Source organism: Hoplias malabaricus, chromosome X2, assembly GCF_029633855.1.
Source record: "Hoplias malabaricus isolate fHopMal1 chromosome X2, fHopMal1.hap1, whole genome shotgun sequence".
In the NCBI taxonomy this organism is placed as follows: Eukaryota; Metazoa; Chordata; class Actinopteri; order Characiformes; family Erythrinidae; genus Hoplias; species Hoplias malabaricus.
In genome coordinates this window covers 39,572,186-39,594,692 of record NC_089819.1, presented here as the reverse complement: position 1 = coordinate 39,594,692, position 22,507 = coordinate 39,572,186, and the positions used below count along the sequence as shown (strand labels likewise).

Sequence of the window (22,507 nt, the reverse complement as noted above, 5' to 3'; positions counted from 1 at the left end):
GACTGAAATACACTCATGATAATTAAAGCATCTATTATTTTACTTGCACATAGTTTATTAATAACTACTTCCATTTCCTCAGGTAGAAGTATATATTACGTGGATTTGTACTTTGCCTCTATATTTTCAAATGATAATACATCTCAGTACATCATAGAAAAGAAATAATTTTTCATTAATATTTGCCTAATCATGTTAATTTAATATTTTTCATGTTAAATTTGATAGTATTTTATTGTTGTGTTGTGGTGCAAAGTTGCAAGGTGTTGAGAGAATTACGTTGTATCACGTGGGGTTCAGTGACCCATTGGTTCATAAAGTGACCCTGGACATTTTCACGAAAGCTTGTGAATTGCTTCCCAAGCCTGTTAGCTCAGGACCCTGTTGGTGACGTCACCTGAAACCTTGCCCAGCCATATTTGCAATATACTGTAAATTTGTTGTGTCACATATAGCACACTCAACTGCTAATTTTGGAGTAGAACTGTGACCTTATTTTGCACACCTCTGTTGGATCATATGAGCTTCGTCACAGAGAGAGGGGGAGAGAGAAAGAGAAAGATTTGAGAGTTGTGTTACATTTCCTGTCACAAACATCTGAATTTCTTATTTAGTTGAAAGTTGTAGCTTTTTGCCTGAGGGTTTAGCTGAACCATTTTTAAGGTATCATTAATATCATTAACCTTTAACGTATTCCCTTTACTCAGATGGAAATAAGTAGCACAGCACAGCCAAGTGTCACATTTTCATAAATATTTCAGTTTATTTCTCACACCTCTAGAATCCTAGAACGAGTGCTTTTTAAAACCTAAATCAGCATACAAAAATGGCTTACAGTTGCTAGCTGTAAAAACCAAAATATGTATAAGATTCCATCATTAGTTATACAAATGAGGTTGTCATTTTAAAGATAACAAAGAACAATACTTTAGTTGTACTGCCATACACAAACAATAAAACAATAAAGCGTGATTTTAATTTCACACCTTTTTCAACACGTCTTTTTACAAATCTTTATTCTATCATTTTGTTGAATGACATTTTCATGTTTGCCGTCTGTGTTTAAAGACGTCTTGCTGACATTTTCTCGGATTTCTCTTTATTTAACAATATTTATCTTTGGGGACTATTTTGCTTTGTACCCTGTATATCTCCCACAGGATGATTTTTTTGAATAGTTTCAGCCAGAATCTATTTTACCAGTGAGCAATATCAGACATCCGTCTATTTTTATGTAATTATTAGGAGGAGGTTTTAGAGGCTGATGCCTATTCAGCCCTACTAGCAATAGTTCTCACAGTATTTACAGTATCTCACATCAGACCAACAACTTATCAAATAAAACATTTACAATCTGTCAGATACCTTATTTGTGTTGAGCTGATGCAATTAGTTTTATTTAAACGGAAATTTAAGAAAAACTATAACTTTTTTTTACAAAATAACAGAACTGTTGTAATAAAATTGGTGTTCCCTTTTAAATGAGGTATAAATTATTCTTTAGAAAATCAGCAAAAATGTGACCAAAACATGATCCAAATATAATCATTTTGTGTAACAAATGTTCAGAGTGGGTGTAAAGCCATAAAAAAATCTTCATTTTGTAGATCTTATGACTGAATAATTTTTTTTTTGGAACACACAGCCAGCTGGTACTAATAACTGATATTAGCACCAATGCTAACACCATTTTGCGCAGCGCGCGTCGTCACCATCACGTGACCATGACCAGCTTTACAGCGAGGGGGTGGTGAGGGGGAGAAGGGCGGCGCGTTATACCGAGATAGGGATGGGCGGGGCTTGTTGTCGCAGTGCTGCCTCCTGATTGGTCGAGGCGGAGCGGGCGCTTGAGCGCAGAGGCTGGGGCAAGCTCGCGCGCAGCAGCTGCTCTGTAGCATGGCATCGAGCAGGATGGAGACCAAACCCGTTATAACGTGCCTCAAAACGCTTCTTATCGCCTACTCCTTCATCTTTTGGGTAAGAAAAGCGGCTTTCTGGCTTGATTTGTGCTGTTGTGATGCTCTGTTTTGCAGTATGATTATTTAATATTGCTGTGTTTATGAGATAAATGTCCGTTTTAAGAAATGAAGTGCTCAGAGATTGATTCTGTCCATCGCTTAATAATAACAACACCAGTCTGAACCGCTGCTTGCGTTGCAGACCAATCGTTAAAAATAAACGTATTATGTTGTTATTTCTGTGGTGTGTTAATTAAATTAATGCAGAGAGCAGATGTGCGCCGTTACTGCAATGACCTTCGTGTTTTTGACCAGTGGAGGCAGTGCACAGCAGCTCTAGGCTTGACAGGTGTAGCAAAACAGCAAAAATTAGCACTGACTGAACAGTGTCTAAGAAATATCTGTAGTTCATAAATAATGGTATATATATATATATATATATATATATATATATATATATATATATATATATATATATATATATACCAAAAATATATAATGAGTAAATACAACATGTAAATTCAGTAAAACCTTGCAATTATTTTCTCTACAAATATAAAGTATGTGTACATCATTACACGTCTACTATTAATTAACTACTGTTCATTGTATTAATTATTACCTTTAAGACATTTGGCTGCAACATGCAACAGTTGACTGAAGTTGTGTTAGGAGTCCTGCCAAAGGACTGTTATTACTTTAGTGTGATGTTCCTGCCCAAGCTAGGAACTGAACCCTACTCTGCTGTATGGGAGCCAGCAATGTTATCAAAAACCATCCAGAATCCTGTGGTGAAATTAAACTTACACTATAGGATTGTTGAATGTGTCTTCTACAATTCCTGGATTTAAATTTTTGACTTTTTCCAATAGTACAGGAATAGCAAAAAGCACCATTCAAAATGTGAAAAAATGGAAAAACATACATCAATAAAGATGAACATATAAAGGATTCAGACGCAAATGACAAAATATCTCCTAGCATTCTCAGAACACTGAATTAATTTTTTCTGTAGCGAATTCTCTCTTACAACGTATAAGATTAGAGCAAAAAAGATGAATAAAAAGCAAGTTTGAATGTTTAAATGTATCATGGTAAATGACAAAATTAAGGATATATTCTTTAAGAAAAAAGCAAACATGCTTATTGCTGTGTACTTTGGTTTTGAAGATAGGTAAGTTCATAAATGGAGATTTACAGAGAAAAATCATTTCATGCAATGACAACAAACCTTTCAGTTCATTACAAATTCTATAAAGCTTTTTTAAAAGGGCACAATTGTAGTAAAATATTATAGTATAATATTAGCGGTATAATATTTATAGGCAAATGTAACAATTAATAAAATGATAACCAGCTTTCCCCATGTTTCTTCTATTTTCAGTAAATAAAAACTGGATTGTACCACGACCCTGATCTGGATAAGCAGTTACAAACAATGAATGAAAGAAAAAAATTTATTGTGATTTATAGGCATTTGTCTATTCAGTGTGCTGAAGTACCTAACCAAATAGAAGACACTGTAACTATTTATTTTTCACTTAAATGAGCATTTTTAAAATTTCCAATGACTTTTTAAAATGAAATACTTTATTTTATAAAACAGTACTTTCTGGAGGTGTCAGGAGCCATTTTTAGACCTATTGAAAGTATGGCTACCACCATGTGGGGGACTCCTTCCTAGAAAGCAAATATGTGTCTTCATCTCACAGGACTTACAATTTATAGAATCACTAAAATAAATAGTCCCCAAAGTGGTTCCCAAACTTTTTCTGCCATGCCCCTGTTTTGTACACATGTACACATCTTTTAATTCCAAGCTTCACTGGATATTTATTTTTATACATTCATAAAAAACCTGCAAATACTTATAGAAAAAATAAATAAATAAAGTGATTGGTTTTAACAGTCATTGTTAAACATATTTGCTCCTAATTGCTTCTCTGCACAAAAAATTAATTATAAATCTCAATAAAATCTGTACATTTGTTCTTCAAAAATGACACATTAAATCCCCTCATCTCCTCAGTGACTGGTATGAGCTTGCTTTGAGATATGCCTCATCATATTTTCTTGTTTTCCCTTTGGAAGTTGTGGCTTGAGAAAATACATCTTCTGCATGTTTAGCTCGCACAAACTTGTCCATCTTTTTCTAGCAGTGCTCAAACGTGCGTACCACATTTGCCCACCCCGCAATTGTTCCGTGCCTCCCACTTTGGGTACCACTGCTTTAATTAATGTTTACTACTTTTTCATAATGGAAAATAATTACTACTCCTTTAAAGCCATTATAGAAACCTAAGAAACATTGTCTTGCTGAATGGCTAGAAGTTTCAGTTGTGAGTTTTTTTGATGTAAACTGATTAATCAGTACTAAAGTCATTTATTCTGGTTGGAAAATTTTAGATTAGTTTATTAATTCAGCAGTGTCTTTTATTTGTATTGGAAGATATATCTATATTACAACATATATAAATATATTATACATATGATGCAGCTCTAACGTGGGCACTGGCTCCTTCCTCCACACTCCTGATGTCCAGTTCTCTAGGCTTTTTGACACCCCTTTCCTCTCTGATTCATATTTACGAAGCAGCAGTGTGGGCAGCAAAGATTAGAGATGAAAAATGCTGGTTGAACTTTGCATGTTGTTGTGCTAAACTAGTTCATTTCTATTAGATGTTAACTATAGGCAGAGATGTGGGTGATGTGGATGTTGACTTCTTGAGATCAGTGTTTACTGCAGTGGTTAAGAAAATAAGCACCTACCTACCTACCTACCTACCTTCCTTCCTTCCTTTCTTCCTTCCTTCCTTCCTTCCTTCCTTCCTTCCTTCCTTCCTTTCTTTCTTTTAGAAATACTACCTTAGAATCTTAGACATACTACCTTCTTATTATACTCACTGGCCTCTTTACCCATCTACCTCAGTCGTCAGTGGTCATTTTCTGAGTGTATGACTTCTATTGTTCAGGTATTATTTCAGCTGTGGATCATTTTCACTTATGTGATTAGAAAGACCCCCTGTCCAAACACTAGCCGGTGCTGTGTGGTTCTGGTACAAGTGTATACTGGGTTTTTTACATACATCAGCATCCCTTTTAAGTCAACAGTGGTCCACAGTAAGGTTTGTCTGTATTTTTTCCTGTCCTTGGTGAAATTTACAAATTAATCCAGTCCAGATGCATTTTAGCTGGCTGATCTCATTTCATGTTGGATAAAATAGGAGTTTGGGTACTGCTGCACACCATATTTAGCCTCTGAGTGTGCATTTTCAGAGATAATCCCTGAAAATATTTTCTGAACTTTGAAACAATAAGAGAATGCAAGAGTTACTGAACCAGTTACTTGGTATACGTGTTAAAAGTTCTCTGGACTTCACCTGGGAGAATGTTGTCAGAAGAAGGAAAAAAAAAAAAATTGAGAAAAGGGAGATCACACAGGCTGATGAAAGGAGAGATTATAATGATAGTAGAGGGTATAAGGCATTACTTTTATATTCAAATATGCACGTTTTCATCAACTTTTTCTCTTTGATTACGATGTTGTGACAATGCAATATAATTCAGGAACTAGAAACTCGGTTGTCCTCTAGATTCTTTGCCCATCTGGATGCGAGAGTTTATTAAACAGAGGAAGCATGTAAAGTTTTTATTACAGACGTACTCGTAAAAAGCTAATCCAATCAAATAGGGCTTAGCTGTACTTTAGCAAGGTGGAGATACAAGGGAGAGTTTATGCTAAAGCGACAAGACATTGTTATCCAGTCTTCAGATGTGTTTTTTGTACAGAGCCTGTTTGACAGACTGTACACTAGACAGCGTTTCATATTACAGTTTTTTTTTTACTGTACTGTGCAGTAGTAGTCATCTTGAAAGTTTTTTGGCAACTTTGACTTTGCCAATGAATCCGTTTATTGACAAACTCTGGCAATAAACTTTAGTTTAATATCAATATTGGTGAAAATATTGCACTAATAATTGGTGATTTTAGGACTATAATACGGTGGCCGGGAGACCCAAATGAACTGCAAATTAAAACGAGCTGCAAAAGCACAAAACACATCCATCGAAATGAAGACACCTAGGCTTCATTTAAAAAACACGATGCAAGTTAAGATAACAGTGGCCAATTTAGAAATGCAATGCAAGTTCAGAAACCAACTCCAAGTTTAGAAATGCGATGCAAGTTCAGAAAACAAATGCAAGTTAAGAAACCAACTGCATGTTTAGAAACACGATGCAAGTTCAGAAACGCTGCAAATCCAGTCACAACTCATCAACATTTGATACACATTAAGTTTCTTTTTATTGTTGAGATATTTTTGATTTAAAAAAATCCTGTGTTCTGCACCAACCATATAATGGTATTCAGTTTATTAAATGCAATACAGCTAATGCTTAGGCACTGTTCTGGTGTTTGATGTGAAGGAAATCAAACACTTGTTTTAAACAGAAACAACAGGAATCATGTGTGAAATCTGTTGTGCCAGTGCTGCTTGGTGATGCATGTTCAAGCGAATGGAGTCGGATTCTGACGGGGCTTTTGTTCTGTGTTTTTAGGAGTGCAGCAGCTTTCAGGATCTTTCAGAAAACTTTCTTGTGTTGTGACTGGATTTGCAGCGTTTTTGAACTTGCAGTTGTTTTCTGAACTTGCATTTATTTTCTGATGTTGCATCGCGTTTCTGAACTTGTATCTCATTTTTTAATGAAGCCCCAATGTCGTTGTTTTGATTTTGTGTTTTGTGCTTTTGCAGCTCATTCTAATTTGCAGTTTGTTTGGGTTTTCCCAGCCACCATATTATAACAGTACATTGTGACAATGTTTCATTGCAATTTTCAATTGCAACAATGTGTAATATGCTTGTATTTTATGAGCACCTATGTTTGCAGATGATCAGCACCAATCTTCATCACTTTTCTTCATTCCAATTTTATTAAGATTTCCGGGAGTTGCCCATCTGTGTTGTTCTGGGAAGGTGTTACACTATCATTTCTGTCAGGATTTGATGGCGTTCTATCACATAAACATTATTCAGGTCTGGGACTGATGATGGCCAGTAGATTCAGGATCACAACTTGTTCTGAAGGTCTTGCATGGAGCAACATCACTCCAGAAAACAGTTCCACTGCTCAGGAAGCTCAATACTTAGAGACGTTAACTCATTCTACTAGCAGTGCTTTTCTATAGGTGCACATTAAAGTAGTGGACATCATTTGATGACATATCTAAAATAGATCTAAAAAGCAATAAAGGGAAAATGTGTTGATCAGATTGTTCACTAATTCTGCTGTTCTTTCAGTTTCTCAGATATACATCCAGACATAAGAAAGTGATTCTTTGGGCATCTGTCCACTCTGCCACATATTTATTCATTTATCCATCCATCCATCAATTCATCTACCCATCCATCCGTCCATTTTCTCGTCCACTCAGACAGCTAAAGAAGCTGAGTGGCTGAGTGCTCCTGAGCGGAGGCCATAATGACTTGGACGTTATTAAGACCACTCAAGGCTCTGGAAAACATTGTTATAGAGAGAGAGGTAGAGAGAGAGAAATGATAGTGGACTGGCAGCAAATGAGGAGCTGCAGAGAACAGAAAGTGGGTCAGCAGACACTGGAGAGATGGACTTGGGGTCAGGATTAAAGAGAGAGAGAGAGAAAGAGGGAGATTCCATGCAAAAATATTAAGCCACTGCTGCCACAGTATGGAATGCTATAAGGCCATGGTTTGTGTATCTACCAGATACTGAGGTATATCAAACAAAAATCACATAACAATTTAGTATAATACAAATAAACATACAAATAAAAATTACTGAAATGATTACTGTACATTTGTGAACCACGATAATGTCCTTGGCAGCTGAGAATGGTGACTTAACTAAATTAAATACATTCTATACAAAGCTGAAGCAAATATTTACTGGAATTTCCCATTCCAGTTTATGGTTCAGCAGTTACTTTTTTGATGCCTCTTTTCAAAATTTGTCGTATGTTTGAATATGATATTTCGTCACTTTCCAAAAACAAAAACAATCTCCATTTTGTTGATTTTTAGTTTAGCACATCATTTGAACACAGCTACTGTCCTGTGTGAAAATGTCATCATGAATGGACCAATAGGCTCCAAAATGACTTGGTATAAAATCTTTAAATATCTCCTATAAATTCTTTAACGATTTGTAACTGCCAGCATCTTTTGATCTTTTGATATTTTGTTATTCACTGTTCATTTTACAATAACATTTTACATAGACAGATGTGTCTTCAGGTTGATGACTCCCTTGTGCTATGGCCTTTGCAATTACAAATAAAGATAGCTCACAATATTGCTATGTTCTGACCCTGAGTTAACCACACCTATAATCAGGGCTGCCAACACTCACGCATTGGCTGTGGAACTCACAATGATCTCAAATCTCACTTTCACGCCACACTTGCCATTCCTCACACATTTAAACAACCCCTTGACTGTGGCGTCAGATACAATTAAAAAAACATGTGCCAAAATATAGCAACTAGCAAAGAAAAAAACACATGCAAACAAAAAAGAAAGTGCGAGAATGAGGTAAATCACTGGCAATATCCCACTGTGAAAATGTCGTACAAGCAAATAAAATCAGATTAATCCAGCCAACTTTCACCACAACAAGTTTATCAGCCACACAGCTATCAGCATTACAGTGGTCAGTCTGTAGTCATACTTTAACTTCAACACCTTATTGTTTTTCCCAGCAATTCATCCATAAATGGTTATGAGTTCAGAATTTATCATATAGTTCACACATGGAATATGTGCACCAGATTTCTCTCTAGTTTCTCTAAGTAAAAACAATTCAAAAATACCCACTCTCTGGATAATATAAACCTTTCAGGACTACACAATAATATCACTGTCAATTACATAATATCACAATGACATGCCAATACAATAATGCTAATACAGAAAATGCACGTGATTTTATTAGAAGTCTTTTTCAGTCATTGTAAAGGGAGCAATAAATGACCACATATCACTTTAGCTGTGCCCTGTCACAGTCAGTTTTTCAGTTGCTTTGGATAAAGCTAAGTGACATAAATGTAAATATAAAAACAAGGTATGCATACTGAAGAAAATAAAGCAAAAACAAGTTCTGATTTGGGACAATATATTTTATATTGTTTTTTTATTAAACAAATAAAGGAAAATTATGCAGTTTTAGCTTGGAAAGCTAAGGAATTGGGTTGACAAAATTTCTAACTTCTAGGAGTTAAATTGAGCGTTTCTGTTGTTGTTGCTAACCTTTTGATGTTTTGTGGTATGTTTACAGTAATGTTTTGTGTTAAGGTTAGGTTTACGCTTAAGGGAAGGTTTAGGATGATTGCTGACACTGGGTTGCCAGAAATTCAGGTGAACATCCATAAATATATATATTACACATTTTACGAATGCATTGTACACATGCTGGGGATGTCCTTTTAGTAAAATATGTATGAAATCACCATGATACCAACCTATGTTATTTATTAGTTGCTAGCAATATTTACCATAGCTCATAGCTCCAGTGCAAAACTGAGGATGGCAAACCTGTTTGTTTGTGGTGCATCATTTAAAAATCTCCTCTCAGAGAAGATACAATAACTCTCACCAGTGAAGCAGTGGGAAATAAATGATTCAGTTGGTCTATGCTTTGGAATAATGATGAGTTTTAACAACAGAGTTCTTTCTGGATGTGTTTAAGAGGTTTTCATAAGTCTCTCTCTCTCTCTCTCTCTCTCTCTCTCTCTCTCTCTCACACACACACACAGACACACACATTTTGTGAGGCTGTAATTGTGTTTGCTTTGCTCTGTGGTAGTGTTCCCCAGCAGAAACTGTCTGAGAAAGAACAAGATAGAGGAGAAAAGGTGTATGAGATAGAGAGAAGAAGAGTGAATAAGAGAAAGAGAGGCAAGGAGTAAGTGAGGGGGAGAGAGACAGAGAAAGCAGATTGAGAGAGAGTTTATGTGTGTGTGAGAGTGGGAGGTAGGGAGAGAGAAAGAGAGAGAGAGAGAGAAAGAGAGAGAGAGAGAGAGAGAGAAAGAGAGAGAGAGAGAGAGAGAGAGAGTAATTTCACCCTTGCAGTGCCTCACTCTCTCTCTTCTTCCAGCTCTAGGCTGTGTGAGAATATGACATGATCAATTGAGCTACTGTCCAGAGGGCACACACATCCGGATGCATCTCTCTGTCTCCTCTCTCACTTTTATTTTCCCATAGCAGACAATGGATGGATTGACAGAGATAAAAAATACAGAGAGAGAGATAGAGGTGAGGGGGTTCTTTTGAGGCTGTGGTCCAGAAAGAGAGACATTTGTTCTGCCTCATATACATACAACAAGCATTAAACTGGTGTTTAACAAGAGTTGAATTTTTTCAAAAATGTTCTTTATCAGAGCACTGCTTATCAGAGCACTGAAACAAATTCTGTTTCCTAGTCTCATCAGTGAATTCTAGCTAGGTAACATTAATATTGTCTCAGTCATGGATCAACAAAAAATAAGCATCTTGTATGGAAATTATTCATTCATTCATTATTTGTAACCGCTTATCCAGTTCAGGGTCGCGGTATGGAAATTATAAAGAGGCAAAAACTAAAGTGGTTGGACAGAGTATGGATAATGGTTACAGTCAGGATTTTGTCGAAATGTATATTAATATGTTTAATAATGTAAGCTAACATTTTTATTTCTGAATTGGCTAAGTAGTACTAGTACCTAGTAATCCACGTAGCTAGTTAGGGTTAGCAAGAAAGCCAGCTAACAAACTTCAATATTTTTCAATATTTTAGGGTATAAAATATATAATTACACACTACGTTGATAGCTGTCACTCAGAAAAGACGGCTTTTGTTAAAAAAATAAGAATGTCTCCTGTATTCAAAATATACAGCATATACTATAAAATATACTACATTATCCCAATGGCAGATTAAACCAACAGCCAGACCATAAATGAAGTGGAGATTCAAATTCAGGGAGTAATGTGTATGTTTATAACAGATGTAGGGTTGCTTAATGTTTTTCATTTTGGCTTTCAAAACTCTGTAACGCTCAGGTCATGCTGTGAACATTATATCTGACTGACCCAGCTACTAAAAGTGTAGTGGTCTCACTGGATGGACTTCATGACCCGGATTAACAGCAGTGCTCATGTTGCCATCTGTTTATAGAGGAGACAGATATTTTTTAAACTGTGTCTCTTAAAAAAATTGTTTATAAATTATATGAAGTGTATTAATCAGTGTTTGTTCCCACATTGATGTAGTAACAGCTTTTCTGTTAAAACTTTACATAAGACTTTGGAACATTGCAAAAAAAAAATTACATAAGACTTTGGAACATACATTGAGGGTTAGATACCAGATCCTTCCCAGCATCAATGGGTGCAAGGCAACTCACTCACTCACACTGTCGCACACACATGGAACTAGAAGATGGCATGAGACAGTCAGTGACCCAATTTGAGAACTGAACCCATGATGCCTGGACCTCAGAGTCATGTTGCAATGACCCTAAGCTGTAAACAGAATATAAATAAATAAATAAATAAATAAATAAATAAATAAATAAATAAATAAGCTTAATTAAGATAGTGATGATTGCTCATTGAGAAACGTCTGTGTCAATTCTGCATGTGTCTCCATTTGTCTGTGTGTAACACAAGGCACTGAGGGCAGAATGTCTGTGGTCTAAATTAATGACACCCCCTCAAGACTCAGCTTTCACTTCCACTGATATAATTAAGAGTGAGTGTGTCAACCTTGTGTAACTCTTCTGACTTCTCTTGGTCATCACTTTCAATCTGGACAAGATCCAGTAGCTGTATTTTCTGCCAGATCCACACTGCAAAAATTTAAAGAGTTAGTTTTTTTTGTTTTTACTTCTATCAATCAGTAAATTGCCATTTATATAAACACTAGATGCACAGAGTGATATTCATTTCTAATGTAGCAAGTGATAAAATACAGTAAATATGAAGCATGGACATAATCTTACAGTTGGCATCATATTTTTGCCCCAATTGATCTTTATAAATTTTATATAATATATTGTTATAAAATTTGTTTATACTGTTATATCATTTATATAGATATAATTATCATATAATAATATAACAGTCATGTATATCACTATCAAAAAACAATGAAAATTTATAAAATTAGTGTTGATGCGATATACATTTTTTATTAGTTATATTTGCCCTAGATGTGTATTTACAGTGTCATTTTAGGCACTTTACTTGAGTAAGAGCTTCAATTTTCCAACTTTCTCTTTTACTGTATTACAGTTATTTCTTTTTTCTTTTCTCTTTTCTTTGGTATTATGAGCTATGCATTCATCCAGGTTCTATGGCACATCATGGTCAGTCATGTGACCAGTAGAGCGCTAATCATAAGCCTGTGCTGCAGCCTCTGTAGGATTCCTCAATACACTCCACTTTAGAAGCTAACAGCTGTCTGAAGTGAAGCAATCTAAGGAGGTGGTATGGTGATGTGACTGGAAATGTCCTGCCTCTTGTGGCTGTGGTGGAAACAGCTGTTTCAAAGAGGTCACTGGACCAATTCATCTGCATCAACAGCTTACATTTTACAATAAACTCCGATCTGGAAACTTTCATTTCAACCAAGTTCAGCAGGTTTTAGTTATGTTTTTCATAAGAATGTAGTAAATCATTTGAAGTGAAGCAAACGACAGGAAGGACACACTGAGAGCATACTCCAGAGGACAAAGCTGCACTTTGTTATCTGAGGATGTTTCAAACCAGAACAGATTTTTATGATGTGATGGCCAAGAAATGCAGCTTATGGAACCTGGTATCTAAACCTGAAAAAAAAATTGATCAGGTTTATGAGTATATTTGGCCAGCTGAATATTCATGTGCACCATAAACAAAATGTAATATATTAAATTAACCCTGTATTTACCATAATCACCCACAAAGATAAAAAAAAACTGTAATTACTGTTCTCCTTTAGAATGCAGCTAAAAATCATCATTTTGTGTGTTTGTGGGTGTAAAAATGATGCAGGTTTGAATCACCAGGGTCATGGGTTTGAGGTGCTAGTTGATGATAATGGGGTGTTAGTGTCTTTCGATACTTCACACTCTGTTGCTAACACTCATCTCAAAAAAACTCCCACCAAATGCAGGCACCATTCTTTTGTAATTTATTTGCAGAGGCTGAAGTATATGAAAATTTAAGACATTAGGAAAGAATTTTGAGGCAGCAGAAAGTATACTGAGTGTATATTTACTTTATTCTAATGTTTGCATTTTATAGTTAGGGTGTTTACGACATTATGGCACTGAGTTTTTTTGAGTATGTTTTGGGTTCTGTAGTACTGAGATCATCAAACAACTACACGAATAATAATAATAATTAAAAAAAAGTACATATTTAAACAAAAATCTGTTTTTTCTAACTCAGTGCTACTTCTACTGTATTAATACAGTAAAACCAGGACTGGAGTTTGGATCAAATTAATTGTTTGCCAAAGACTAGATCTATTGCTTGTTATTTTGCAAGCAGTATAGGACCACTTATTCTGTTGGTGTCTGTTACAATTCTTAAAAATATATATTATGTTACATATTAACTTGAAAAATACCCTGTATATTATTGTGATATTTTTTTACTGTATCATCCACCTTTACTTCCCTGCTATTATATAAGTACATGCCTGGCTGTTATGCAACAGAAATAAGAAAAGATGGACCTAATGGGACAGTGCTATTTTTGTTCGTTTGGAACATGTCACATTCAACATTTAAACTCACCAAGGGCATGTCAGGATGCTTTGTTTCAAGATGGCTGTCTCAGAGACAGCTGGAAGTATTTTCATTAGGATTCTCTTTCCATCTCCCAGGAAGGGAAAGGTCACAAACAGCATTCCCAAGCTGGCAGAGCTCCCAATTAGGCTTAGATCGAGGAATTTATAGGTGACCGGAATTCCTTTCCAGGATGAGACCCTTTGTGCTAATGCTAATGCTATCATCAATCTGAGACAACACTGTGACCTGCTTACATGGAACTGCTAATTAAAGCTGTGATATTATTAGCCATTAGCTTACACTGAGGCGCTAAATGCTTGTGTTCACCTTATCATAGTGATGAGATGCTAGGAATGTAGCATTAGCAATACTTAGCATTAGGGGTGGGCAATATGGCAAAAATACATTATCACAATTTATTTTTTGCAGGATCCCAATCTCGATTTTATCATGATTCATTTTCATGCTGGTTTTTAACCCCTTGACACTCCAGCTATTTTTTTCCCATTTTCCGCCTGAAATTACATACCTAAATCTTGAGGCAGTGAATAAACTAGAAGCAATTTTATGAAGTAATGTTACTGAAAAGCCTTCAGAATTTATAAGATATTGAAATTAATCTTTGTGTATATGATCAAAACAAACCAAAAACGTTTTTTTTTCTTCTAAATTATTTTCAAATCTTTGAAATTTTCATTAGGAGTCTTCAAAGACCCCAACCTCTCCATAAAGAAAATTATTAATTTTACTACAGAAAAAAAAATATTATCTAAACTTAATGGCAACATTTTACATTTTACCTTCCTTAACAAACTAATCTCATGCTTCTCTCCAAATGGCTTTACATCCTAATCAAACAGGAAAAACGTTCTGACTCACCTAGATTTATTCTAACATTTAGTCTTGTTTCTAACTCAGTACTCTTCCCCTTTAAGGCCAGATGTGTTGGAAGGAGGGCACGTTCCCTGATTGGCTGCAGACTGAGGCCGCCTCTCTCACTCCCCTCCTGTGTTTAAATGGTCTCAGCAGGGAAAGGGCAGACAGTCAAAGTGATCTTTTGATTGCTGTTGCCATATAAAACTGTCTGCGTCGTCTCTCACAGTGTGCGTCTGTTAGGCGCTGAAGCATAGTTACTTTCCCGCCTTCTTGGTTGAGCATTGCCCCTGATTGATTTACAGACTTGATTGACATGTCATTAAAGCTGAGAGCCCAGGCTACACGGCCAAATATGATTCACAGGGAATATTTTTAAATTATTTGTAATTTATTTTGAACTGTTGTTGTTTTATTTTTTATTTTTTTTTTTTTGCAAGTGCTCTTTACACAAACATGAGAATTGCTAATGAGTAGATTGATGGAAAGAATAGTATTTGGTCTTTTTTTTTGAAGGGGATAACCTATGTAAGTGCTGGTATGCTTTGTGTGTGTGTGAATCGCTTGTGGGCTCTTCAGGCTTCGTGGTGCCAGTTTTTTGTTTTTTTTTTTAGTTTTTTTTTTTTTGCAAGAGATCTCATGTGTGGAAAAATGAATTCTTTTGCTTTTAATTCAGTAGTCATACATTTTAGAACATTAACTTACATTATCGGTGTCCCAAGAGTCTGCCCGTGCGACAGATGTGCAATATGTACACAGTATGTAAACAACTTATAAAAACTGCAGGGGACTGAATATGCATTAGCACAATCCAACGATCTCCCTGTGATGGTGTATTGTAGACAAATACTTTGTCTACAATACACCTATCTTCTCAGATCCTTCACAATCTGATATCATCATATTGCACACCCCTACTTAGCATTTCAGCTTTTATGTGTTATAGTAGCATAACTATTAGAATATTAGTATAACTTTTACAAAGCTATTATGAGATTTATAGCATAAAAACTAGAAATGTGTGAAAAATGGCAAAACCAAGGTCTCGTTATGCTGAAGCATTAAGATTTTCCATCACTAGAACTCAGGGACCTTGGCAAACTCCTAAAAATCAACCCTATATTATTATCTCTCTTCCACCAAACAATCCAGGCAGGTGACATTCTCTTGACATTTCCCAAACCCAGATTTGTCCATCAGACTGCCAGATAGAGAAACATGACTTGTCACTACAAGGAACACGTTTCTACTGCTCCAGAGTCCATCTGATGCTTGGCATTGTGCTTGGTGATGTAAGGCTTGCATGCAGCTGCTTGACCATGGAAACCTAATGCCATGAAGCTCCCGGTGCAAAATATTTGTGCTGATGTTAATACCAAAGGTGGTATGGATCTCTGTGGTTACTTAATCAGCAGAGTGTTGACAACTTTTAAGAACTTTGCTCCTCAGCACTCAGCTTTGTAACTTTACGTGGTTTGCCACTTTGTGGCTGGCTTGCTGTGGTTCCTAAACACTTCCAATTTTCAACAACAGCACTCACAGTTGACTGTGGAATATCTAGGAGAAAAGAAATTTCACAAATCGATCGGTGCAGTTGTGGAATCCTATTGCAGTATCACATTTGAATTCAGTGAGCACTTGGGAATGACCCAAAGCTAGATGCTTGATGTTTTACACCTGTGGCAATAGGATTGAATTAAACGACTGAATTGATTGATTGAAAATGATTAGGATGTGTCCCAGTACTTTTGCCATGACAGTGTAATTGGCTGTAATAGGTAGTGTCGCAGACACACAGATCCAGGGACCTGGAGGTTGTGGGTTTAAGTCCTGCTCGGGGTGACTATCTGTGAGGAGTCTGTGTTCTCCCCGTGTCCACGTGGGTTTCCTCTGGGTGCTCCAGTTTCCTTCCACGGCCAAAAACACACATTAGGTGGATAGGTAGTTGGATTGGTGACTGAAAAGTGTCCATAGGTGTGAGTACGTGAGTGAATGTGTGAGTGTGTGTTACCCTGTGAAGGACTGGTGCCTGCTCCAGGGTGTGTTCCTGCCTTGCGCCCAGTGATTCCAAGTAGGTACCAGACCCACTGCGACCCTGATGTGGATAAGCGGTTTCAGACAACGGATGAATGAATATTATGTCAAATTGATTGGTTTTATGTTTGTATTTGTTATATTTTGCTTGAGATTATCAGTTGACCTGACTACACTGTGTGACTCAACCCCATGGCGTACACGGTGCAGGTGTTAATGCTTTGTGTTGTATGTTTTGTAGCAAACAGTTTATCTGACCTTAATCTTCAGTTTAACTGTAGACATAACACTAGACCCTTATCTCATGTCACATTCAGATGAAATACCTAACAATTGGCTGACTTTTTAGTTTCATGACAGCTCTTATTCATCTAAGTTAGTCTAACAGCCTGAAGTAGGCTTGACATTCAAAAGCCTAAAAATACAGAATAAACAGAAAGATTATTCCCTGTACAGAAATAAATAGTAAGCAGCCAGTGATTTTGAAAAAAAATTCCATGACCATTTCATCTTAAAAAAACAGCTGGAAATATTGTTCATTTTACATATTATCTTCATTATAAAGCAGTTTATAGAGGATTGTATTATACCCCATTTTTCACAAGTTATGTTAAATTAATGTCTGTGAGATGTTTAGTCAAATTACCACAAGGATAAAAAAATGCAGCATTGTAATTTTCCTGCAAACCTGTTTAGAGTGACTTGTTTTGGCACCTGTTCTTTTAAATGAGAATGAGCCACAACTCAGTTCAGTGCGAGAGTCCAGATGTGTGGAATGAAGAGCAGGTGTTTTTAGCTAGGCCTGTGATTGGAGAGACTCAGTCAAGTGGGTGGGACAACACTGAAGTGTCTGCGCTTGATGTAAGATGTAAGAGACACAAAATCAGAAGTGCTTATTTTGTCCAAAGTTTTCAAACTGAGGTAGATCACAAAAACTGATAGCAATGGCTTCCTATATGTTTTTCGCCCGAACATTTGAACATATGTAGACTTTGGAGACGTATGTACACTTGCCTTTCTGCTCTTTGTGTATCATTACTGTCCAAAGAAAAACATGTACAGTAATTTCAAAATAATAACTATATAGAAGACGGAAAAAACGTCTAAACTTTCAATGGAAGTCAGTGTAAAAAGACTGTATTCCAAGTAATTCATTTGGTCCATTCATCATGAAAATTTCATAAAGTGTGAAGGACAGCTAACTGTGAAGTAGATTGAGCTGTTCTAACATGGAAATAATAAATGTTTTCGTAGGAAAAACACCTTTTAATAAGTATGTATTGTTAACCTGAATATTAAAGGTATAATAGACACACACACACATACATATATAATATACACTATGATTTAAACACTTGAATCAGTATTGCTTTCTACACAACATAGATGAATAAGGGCCACTAGCTTGCTGCAATATGACTGTTGAAGTCAGAATTGACGTTTAATGTGGTAAAGTTATTTAAGGGCACTGTTCTGTGGTGTTTAATGGAGGTGTGATCCTTGTTTCCATGTTAAAGAGGAAGAGTGGGATTGTACAAGTGAGAAAAAAGTCAATTGAGACAAGATAACTGAACATGTCTAGTTCTGTGCCATTTATTGTTTGTCATGCATCATCAAGAAGTTTAAAGTAACAAAAGTTTTTTTGATATTTGGAATAAAAACGCAACAACTCACTAATAATTAGACATCTCTCATGAAGAGTGACCTGAGTTACTTTATGGTGCACCCACTGAGGACACAGACATTAATTTGATAACTATGTAAAACTTGTAAAATAAAGTCATTTGTATAATGTTCATACAAAATCATAAAATTAATTAGGATGCAGCAAATGCAAATGAGCCAAAAGTCATCAAGGTATAAAAGCAGTGAGATTTTTTCTCCGTATTGATGGAGCTTCAGTCAACACACTTGGGATAAGCAGGAGTGGTGTTTGTGATTGTTTTGAGCTAAAAACTTAAGATAACAATGTTAAACAATGATTTCAGATGGACTTTAAGTAGATATTTACAAGTCAATTTTGTGGTAATTATCTGATTCGACTAGAGTCGAGTTTTGCTTAAAGAGAAAGCCACTCTGGCCCTGTCGCTGTCAGAGAGGCAGGTTTTGTGGTTGGATTGTGATGGATGGGGTTGTTGAAAGCTCTAATTATTGGACAGAGGAATCTAATGGAGGGTTTTTACTGCATCATTTGTAGTCATTAGGGTTTTAAGCACAGTTAAACACAATATTATTGTGGGACAATTTATGGATCAAGGCAAATATTGTGATTTCTTGATTAGAACTTGCTTGTTTTAGTTAGACATAATGAGGAAATAGTAAAATGGGTAAAATTTGATATTATTTACCAATAATATCAAATCTGATTTTGAAACGTTAATGGGTTTTAAATGGTTTTTAGTTTAAAGCATTCTCCATTCATTGAGATAGCATCTGGGTCCTCTATGTGGAGAAAGAACTGAATAGCTGTAGAGCCAAGATGGCCACGGAGTGAACAAGCTTTTTTGATAATCACTTTGCTTCCATGCATTTATTCACTCTGGCAAAATATGTATGTTGTTCTGTTACTCATAAAAAAGGCATATATTATGAAAACAAACATTTCTGAATGCAGATTTACCATGGCCCATAATATCAATTTTCAGGTTGCTTGTCATTTGCTTTCTCTACCTTTAACTGCATATTTCTGTCCTCCACAGAGTTTATTAATTAAGGGCCCTAGAGTACTTGATGTCTTCTCCATTCTAACTCTCACCGGAAACTGTCTTATTCCTCTTTTCAAGAAAAACATTTCTTCAAATATCTTTATACTTTCACCTAGAAATTTAATTTAGTCTTTAAATGTTAGTAGAATTCACACCAAAGCTTAAACAGCTACTCCTACTTCAAATGTGCCATTAGAAACACCAGACTTTGCAGAATTGTAGATCCTATACCTAAATAATGTGATTCAGTTTAGGGTTTTTGTACAGCATACATTCAAATATGATCTGGTTTCCAACAGGAAATGACACATTCAAATGTTTTGACACATTCACATTTTCACTGCCTCAAAAGAAGTGATACATCTCTTACACTGTTCCACACGCTACATGCAGACTTACACACACACACACACACACACACACACACACAGAAAAATGTACTGTCAGAATATAGATACTTTAGAAACCACTTTAAATACAGTATTAAAGCGAGATGCACAAACCTTTGCAGGACTTTGTAGGTCTTATATATGAATAATGTGCTTCTGTGTCTGAAGTGTGTCTATAGTTCAGTCTTTTTGTAGCAACACACTTCTGTGTTTCTACAGGAAGTTCGCTCTTTAGTTGTAATGACTACTTAAATGAAGTCTAGACAGTAAAGCAATATTCAGGTTTCTTCCTTTCTTTTTTTTTAAATAATGTTATTTGGTTATTTTAAATAACAATATTTTAATACCCTGCTTAACATTTTTGTTTGGCTGAGCATATACTTTATTGTATTATTATCCATCTATTCTGCTTGATCAAATATGTGTTTATTAACTGCTGCTGTTCTCATCCAGATTTGAACAGAAAACTTCAGGCTGTCTCTTTCTGTTCTCAGGCTTCTTAAGGATTGGCTTCTGTTACTCAGCTGGTTGACTTTGTGAATAATGAGTCGGATCATTTCCGCTTGTTCCCTTCAAGCGGCTGGGCAGTCAAGGATGGAGTTTCTCCTCCAGCATGTGTCAGCTCAAAGTTAATGGAATAGTCCAGTGTTTTTGCCGGACCACCTAGTGGGCCAGCCTAGAAGAGCCACTCCACTTGTCATATGACTGACTTTGTTACTTTATTGAAACGTGCATTTGTGAAAAGGGTATCTGGCCAGTGGGCACATATCTACCTGCCACTGATTGCGGAGATGAACGCATAGACATCCAGTGCTCCCCAAGATGAGAGGCACCATTGACTAAAGCTGTGTCGGTTCATGAATTTCTTTTCTTAATGAAACGTCTGTGCCTTAGCCAAAACACCACGCGGAACAAACAACACAACACTATTCTTACTTTGAAGAATGAAAGGTTTGAGTGTGTTTTTCCTTAAAGAAATAATGAGCCGCTGTTTACCCCAGCACAAATGAAATGTGAGTGAGCAGAAGCTCTGCTTTGTAGCCTTTTTAGCTTGGTTCCCTTTCTGTCTCTAATTTAAAATGCTTGTGTCTTTCTCTGTGCCTATATCTTTGTTGCATTATTTTTAATTTCTATGTCTTTTTCTTCCCCCTTTTTATTTATTTTTTTCATTTCATCTCTCTCTCTCTCTCTTTCTCTAAGCTGAATCTGACAGGTGCGTATAGTCATTAAGGTGTAAGGGTCCACTAACCGCTGCCTTTCCTCTCAAATTGCATCTTATACAATCTCCCTGCTCTGCATCAGTGGAGATGTTAAAAGCCATAATGTATGGAGAGAGAGAGAGAGAGAGAGAGAGAGAGAGAGAGAGAGAGAGAGAGAGAGAACAGAAAAAAAGAAAGAATGGAGTAGGCAAAATCATAGGCTGATTACACCATTGTCCATGTGGGTCCATCTAGAGAAGTGACTTTAGCAGAAAAGCTGCTGTTTGTATTTGGAGAGGTTTACTATAGAGGGGACCTGGGGCTTCCACTCTGCTGTTGTACTTGTCAGTTTGCTGCTCATTGATTATAGTTTCCTATGATAGTAGGTGATAGTACTATGATAATAGTTTCCTATGAGGACTGTCCAATGTTAATGGTACAGTTAAACAGCTGAGAACAGTAAAGTTAAACAGCTACTTCAATGGTATATACTTTGATACATTAATTTAAAAATTGCTAATCTTTCCAAATATTATAATCTGTTTGTTTTCTTTATGGTTCAAATAATTCACTGTTAAAAGGGAGCATTAGTTTCCTTCTTTACCCCCTAAAGTCAAAGCTGGAGGATCTTTTTGAAAACTTCATTCCTGTCAAAAGGACAGTTTTCTAACATCTAAAGATGAATGATGAACTTAGAGCAGTGAACTATAGACAAAATTTAATAAAGCTAGGAAAAGGAACCAGGACCGGTTTTAGCTCATATTAACCCTTCCACCTCTGGTGCTTACATTGGACTTAGAATTTAAAATATCCAGCATTTACCCAGAGACTTCTGATGAATGTGATCGGTGTAAACACTTTCCAGTTTATTAAATCTATGTTTTGGACCTGCCCCAAACTCTCTGATTTCTAGGTATACATCCTTGAAATGCTTTTGAATATATTAGGAGTATCATTACAAATATATATAGATAGAGCTATATTTGGTGAACTCAACAATGTTTTTTTTTTTAAAAAAAAAAAACCACTAATGCACTGTAAATGTGCTGGTACTCCTTGTGATATCTCCCTTTTTTTAGAGGTTTTAGTATAGTCTCTCCATTTTGAAGGATTTACATTTCAGGGGTCAATAACCAAGGTCTCTTGTGCCTGGAAGACTGTTATGTTATACTTTATCACTCTGTGACCATTATGACTCTGACTGTAGTTACAATTAAAAACATATTTAGGTAGTGGTTCAACTATACGGTACTATGCTGTATTATACTAGAATATTATCTACTATACTTATGTTTGATTTGCTCTTTGTTGCTTCCCATAATTACAACTATAAAAATAATTAGCATTGGGAATTATACTATAGAATATAAGTAAATAATACAGAAACTATGAGAAAATGTTTTGTGATAAATTTGCAACATTTCACACTCAGCCATTTCCTAGTGTAGAGTAAAGCCAGAGAAAAGAGGTTTTTCTAGAAATATGTAGCATAATCTTGAAAAAAATGAATTAAATGAATGAGAGACACCGTTAAAGAGGGCAGTGGGTAAGAGGCTTA

The 22,507-nt window shown here is 35.9% G+C and overlaps 1 protein-coding gene across 1 annotated transcript in view; it reads left to right on the top strand.

The window, feature by feature from the left end:
- Positions 1–1,867: 1,867 nt before the first annotated feature.
- Positions 1,868–22,507, top strand: part of LOC136677547 (tetraspanin-7-like) — a 59,810-nt gene continuing 39,170 nt past the window's right edge. Inside the window, exon 1 of the mRNA XM_066655129.1 lies at positions 1,868–1,977. Within this exon, the coding sequence (XP_066511226.1) occupies positions 1,897–1,977 (81 nt within the window). The 5' untranslated portion in view covers positions 1,868–1,896. The remainder of the gene's footprint in view (positions 1,978–22,507) is intronic.